Below are 6,000 nucleotides of genomic sequence, written 5' to 3'. Positions count from 1 at the left end.
ATGCGCGTGATCCCGATTGGACTGGGGTGCTCCTGCCTTTCGCAGTGCTGCAGATATCTTGTGAGACGAAGTATAGCACAGACAGTACAACAATTTTCAGCAATCTGCCACTAAACCAACGACGTCTTTCGAATTGACCTAACTGAACGTCAATTCTTGTTTATGACATCACATTTTGCTATGACGTTACTTCCGTGCATTGAAATAGCCAGTGCCTATATTTTTTTTAACTAGGCTTCCCTTTTCTGCCACAGCACTCCTAGTTTTTTTTCTTCCTCCATGACTATAGTGAACTAGAATACCGATAGTATTCTAGTGCACAATGACGTCACATCTAGTTATGACTTTACTTCCGTGCATTGAACTTCCCTCATACTATGTGCCAAGCATACGTTTTTCCTATTTTACAGATGAATTAATGCCCAAAAGTAATTTTTGACTTTAGTAGAGGAAAACGAACAGTCTTTTTGCGCAAACTGATAGTTCCCTTTCATACTGAGTGACCATGTACGAAGTACCATGCGCAGACAGTAGTGTCAGAAAGCGGTGGCACGTCTACGTGCTTACTTGCTTTTTCGTTTACAATGGCAGGTTGTCAAGCAGAGTTTCTGAAACAAAGTACTGTGTTGGAGCCACAGAAATGGCTGCCTGCTACTTTAGTCTTTGTGGCAATTGAGAAGAACCATAAGAAATGCATTAATAAATAAACAATTTACTACTACAGTCTTTAATTTAACCATGATTACATGTACTGGGGGTAACCAGCGGTGTAGTCGTGGAGAACCAAGATAATTGATAAAGCTTAACCAAGAAAACTGGAATAGCCAGAGGTGTAACAATGGAGACCTAAGAGACAAAGTTTAACCAAGATCAGTACCTCACGCTATGTATATCCTGGCAAAACTGAGCTAAGCCACTGCCAATTTTTAAGGGGGAGGGAAGAAGAGCGCGATAGCCCCGAGTCTCGAGGCTGGCCATCTGCGGCAGTTAGAAAAGGAGGGAAAAAAGTAAAGGAAAACCAAAAGAGCATGCAGAACTACAGCCCACAGCGCCCGTCGCTAGTGACAAAAACAAAATCGCCAAAGAAAAGCGTGCAGAGGGCAATGATGTGCTTACTCCCCTACTCTCCCAACCGGTCAAAAGCAGTGGGGAAAAGGCATAGAGAGAAAAAGTTAAAAAGAGTGTTGAGAAGGCAAGGAGGAACAGATTGGCAATATGTTCCATGACAGATTCTACGGCACCCTTGTCACGTGATCCTCCCCAGTTGATGTGCAAAAATTGAGTCCCAGAGAAAACACGTGTACCCCACAACCGGACATGACGTCATAAAATATCACGTGAACCACAACATTGTGACGTCGTATATTTTGGGCCAATCAGCGCTTCCAGCCGAGCTACCCCGAAACGCTTGTAGATGAATAAATGATCTTGGTAGAAAAGTGACAAAACTAATATGTGTGCGAAGTAAACTAATGAGAAACACCACTTTTATTATGGTAGCGCCAGGCTGTCCATAGTGTTCTTTCCCTAGCAGCGAAGGCTAGGGAGCAGTGCTATATGTGCAGGTCTTAAATTCAGTCGGTCTTGTGCGAGGCAGCCAAAATCCGTTTGCAGTGAACGTTTTGCTGCACGAGCCATGCAAACCCAAATACTCAGTGAGATCAGTATGAACCCAGGGCCCGTATTCAGAGTTTGCGTCGTTATCAAAGTGTCACTATCTCATGTGAGCTCGAGCCATCTGATTGGTCGAAACGCCGGAACTGGGTGTTGCCACTACGCAACCGGAAGAGGCGGCAACATCATGTTCCGGCGTTTCGACCAACCAGATGACTTGAGGTCACGCGAGATAGCGACACTTGGATAACGACGCAAACTCGGAATACGGGCCCAGGTCTCCACAACATCAGAAGGATGACTGAAAAGGTGTTCAACAGCAGTCTGTACGCAAGCATGCCTCGGCTGAAAAACATGCATCAGCGTCACTCAGGCCAGAACAAGCAGTAAGACTACATGTCTGGTGCTTATCCCACAGGATACATGTGAATACGTCATCTTGAAATTCTGAATAAATTATACCTAGTTTGTTCTCATTTTCTCACAATGCAAAATTTGGCTGTTTTAGTTGGACATCTCTGAATCTAGAAGAGATAGAGACATACTTTCTCTTGCTACAGGAAGCTGAAAGTGTGATGAGTGCAATGGTCAAAGCAGAAAAATTCTTCCGTTAACCTTCAAAAATTTGTTTCAAAGTTGAAGCATAATGGTCCCAACTGGAGTGATGATATTCAAAGTAAAATTGCTAATAAGGGTGAAATGGGAAAACTGTTTTGATCATTGCACTTTCACCATTCAACTATGCTGCTGTGCATTAAAAATGAGTCAAATTTTTTCTCACGGAGGTACTACAGTCGAACCCGGATATATCAAATTTTGGTTATATCGAACTCGCGAAATATCCTCTTGAAAATCCCATGTAGAAGTATAGGAAAGCCGCGTCATATATTGAACTCAATTTCACCGGGAACTCCGCATCACGCCCCAGAAAGTGTGCCTTCCCCAAAGATGATCGCATCTCCCTCAGCCGTTTGCCGCGCAACGTTTTCAAGTCAAGCGTGGAAGGAATGAGAGGGGACAGTTCGGTGACGGCTGATCTAAGGCAGCGCCGCGCCCATTCCCCAAAGGCGCTAGCATCTGCGGTTATCATTTCCCGCGCGCCAGCATGTGACGTTTGCAAGCTATGCGCGTGGACAAACCAGAGAGAGCCGGTGGGAACGGAAAAACGCGATAGAACGAAGCGCAAGGGTGTGCCCATTCTTTTGCCGAGCTATCTCTCTCCTTCCTCTCTCCTGGCCTTCGTTCGCAGTAGCATGCGTTACGCATGCGCCAAGCCAGCTCAGCCCGTTTTCAGACAGAACGTCGGACGCTTTCTCCAGCGAATGTTACGAACCCTCTGCGCGTGGTGGCTGGCGTGGCTATGGCGCCTGCGGACGTTAAGCAGCGGCAGATTTCTTTTTTTTTTTTTTTTTTTGCGGGGTCGTTCATTCTAATCGTTGTGCTGTAAGCGCGGCATAGCGTAAAATATGTTTTTTTTTTCTTTTTTTGCGGGAGTCGTTTATCTTTGCATGCATGAATCGCCGAAAGCACGCGGTCAGCTGCGATCATGACACCGGCTTATAGCATTTTTCGTTTCAAACAGCATTTGCAGCTATCACGCTTTCTAATGATTTTGTGGCAGAGGCTACGCCCGCCCCCAGGCTTGTGCAATCAAGCTATCACTACTCCTGCATCCTCACTCTGCCAAGTTCACTTTGGCTAAACATGGATAAGATAAACACGTTAGATAAACTTGCTTTTTTTTTCCTGCTGCGCAGCATCTTGGCACGCTGCCAAGAAATGAGCTGTGGATGAGACGACCGAAACGGAGTGGCGAGCGCTATCGACATGCAAGCGAAAACGCTGGCGATTTCTGCCGCGGCGACACAGAAACCTTGTTTTGAGCTGCCGCGGTGGCTCGAGCGGCGAGAGGGACGCAGTTCCAACAAGTTGGAAATTTTTTGCCCTGTCGCTGCCACTCGTTGCTGAAATCACTCAATCGCTTGCATGTGAGCGAGCTGGCCTTAAAGTTTTTTTTTTTTTTCTTTTTCCATTTTTTTCGAGTTTAAAAAATGGAGGGTGGGTTTATTATGCGAGTGGGTTGATTACGCAACAAATATGGTATAGCTTTTCCGCATCGTAAGTGCCGTCACAAGCAGATTTCTGAATATCGAATTATTGATATATCGAACTATTTCGCGATCCCCTTCGAGTTCGATATATCCGGGTTCGACTGTAATTAGTGACTAATATTGCTTATATATGGACCTAACTGACTTAGAGGGGAAAATGCTGCATATTTGAAATCAGCATAAAAAACTGAACAAATTCGTGCAATTTCATCCGGATTGGCTATAAAATGGCGTCAAAGCTGCAGCGGACGGAGCTTTGGGGAAAGCCAACCACTACAGTTGTGTCGATTCCCCCGCTTTAACAAGGGTGTACGCTGCTCCACAGCAGCGATAATTTTCACCACGGTGATTTTCTTGCCCATGCAGAGGGTTGTATTTCGTTCACTTATTTCTGAAAGGGCCCATCTGGGTATTTTCACCAAAATCCTCGACCTGCTAAGCTGCAACAAATTTGACGATGCCCATGGCCAGGTTCACCAGGGCGATCGCTGCCTCTTGAGCTATTTCTGAGAACTTGGTGCGTACAGACGCATTCGCCACGTCTCTGGTCTTTGGGTTAGCAAGTCTAGTTGGCCTTCATATTTTGTTGCCCTGGTGATGGGTGGGGTGCATATTCTTCGGCAAATATTTTACTGTTAACGTCTGTGTGTCTAATGTCTCTCGGGACAGCCCGTGTGGCCATGTTTAGCAGTGGCACGTTTTCCTTCTCGAACTGATAGATGCCCAACAGAGATCACAGGAGCTTATGTTAGCCTGCATAAGCTCCGGCAACAAATAATTTTTCTGTCCCGTTACCTGTTCCAGAGAAGTTGGCTGCAATGGGTTCATCCTATACATACTGCAAGTGACCTCAAAATATTTATCAACATGACAAGCCCTGTTGCAGTGGCTACTCAGCTGCTGAACTGGAGTTGGACCCCGGTCGCTTTCAATAGCGGCTAAAAGAGTATGTGCATGTTCCAAGCAGTTTTGGGATGTTAAACCCTACCAAAAAAAAAAAAGTCGAAATCCAAGAATGTGTAATGATAACACAACCTTGCAACTGAGCACCAACAAGCCACTGAAGGGGACAAACTTGATTCTATGAAATTTGTCACAGCCTAGCCATACACATTTGCAGCAGTCTCATGATTACAGCAATCGTAGCTTCGACCTAGCAACTGCACAGAACTCGCATTTACTGGCTGCAAGATACCATCAATTCAAGAAAATTCTGTGGCAGCACACTGCTTGAGCGTTGCACATCAGCCCTAATCAGTTGCAAACATTTTATTGTCATCCATCTAGTTATCCATGAGGCCAAGCACTCCTGCAGCAGAATAAATACACCCCTCAAAAGTAGCCAGCAAAAAAAAGGGGGGGACCAGCAGCACTCTCAGTGCTCCTTCAGTTTGTTCCGCTCATCCAGCACGCGCACCACTTTTCGGTGTGACGGCGATAGTTGGCCCGGCTGGCCCCATGGGGAATGCGCTGGTGCACCCTGCTGCGGCCAGGGGGCGCCCCAGTGCAGCCGCTCCGCCAGGGTCGTCAGCAGCAGCTCTTGGGCAAACAGACTCCGGTCGGCACGCTCCAGCTCAAGGGCATGCTGCTCAGACTCAAGGAGGCTTGGTTCCACACACCTGCATTTCATTCACAATACATCCGCTGTATGCTTGTTCCAGGCACTCAGTAAAAGGACGTCATATTTGAATGCCTGAATTACCCCCTGAAAGAAACAGGCGTATATTTTGAGATGCTGAAAGGTGAATACTTTCCAGAAGTTGCCTCCCTACTTTAAAGCCCTGTGTGAAGACATGAATCTACCCAAGTGCTACAAATGAACGGTTTTTCAACAAGAAAACTAGAACCACTTGCATAATGTAGTCGCATTACCTAGGCACTCATAAACTGCGCCAGAGTAATTCAATACCGCTTTATAGTCATGAAACTTCTCAGTCGCTCACAGGGAGAGCTTCGTACACTGCTCCAAGCGGTCAGTCAGTGGCCGTCTGTGAGGAAAGCAATAGAACTGCGGTTGTAACGTTTTTGCTTTTACTAGTGTACTGTCTAATACCTGAGTCAGACGAGCAAGTTTAGTGTCACTTTCAACGAGTGCACTCGCCTTTAGTGTCATTCGCATCGTGTCACACGATGAACTTTAATGACACTCGCTGCCGAACACACTCGGCGTGAAGTGAGTTTGGCGAACTCACTACACTTTGTCCGGCAGGCGAGTGTGTAGTCTCGACAGCAGGGCAGTGACATATCACTCATACATTTTTTTAGAATTACAATG

General features: G+C 46.1%; 1 protein-coding gene across 1 annotated transcript in view; it reads right to left on the bottom strand.

Annotated features, from left to right (window-relative positions):
- Positions 1-4,979: 4,979 nt before the first annotated feature.
- The window catches only part of LOC146207040 (E3 ubiquitin-protein ligase KCMF1-like), a 78,115-nt gene continuing 77,094 nt past the window's right edge, over positions 4,980-6,000 (bottom strand). Inside the window, exon 7 of the mRNA XM_084593506.1 lies at positions 4,980-5,344. Within this exon, the coding sequence (XP_084449632.1) occupies positions 5,101-5,344 (244 nt within the window). The 3' untranslated portion in view covers positions 4,980-5,100. The remainder of the gene's footprint in view (positions 5,345-6,000) is intronic.

Source organism: Amblyomma maculatum, chromosome 1 (assembly GCF_055883805.1).
Source record: "Amblyomma maculatum isolate TAMU_Amacu chromosome 1, ASM5588380v1, whole genome shotgun sequence".
NCBI classification, from domain to species: Eukaryota; Metazoa; Arthropoda; class Arachnida; order Ixodida; family Ixodidae; genus Amblyomma; species Amblyomma maculatum.
This window is presented reverse-complemented; position numbering and strand designations above follow the sequence as displayed.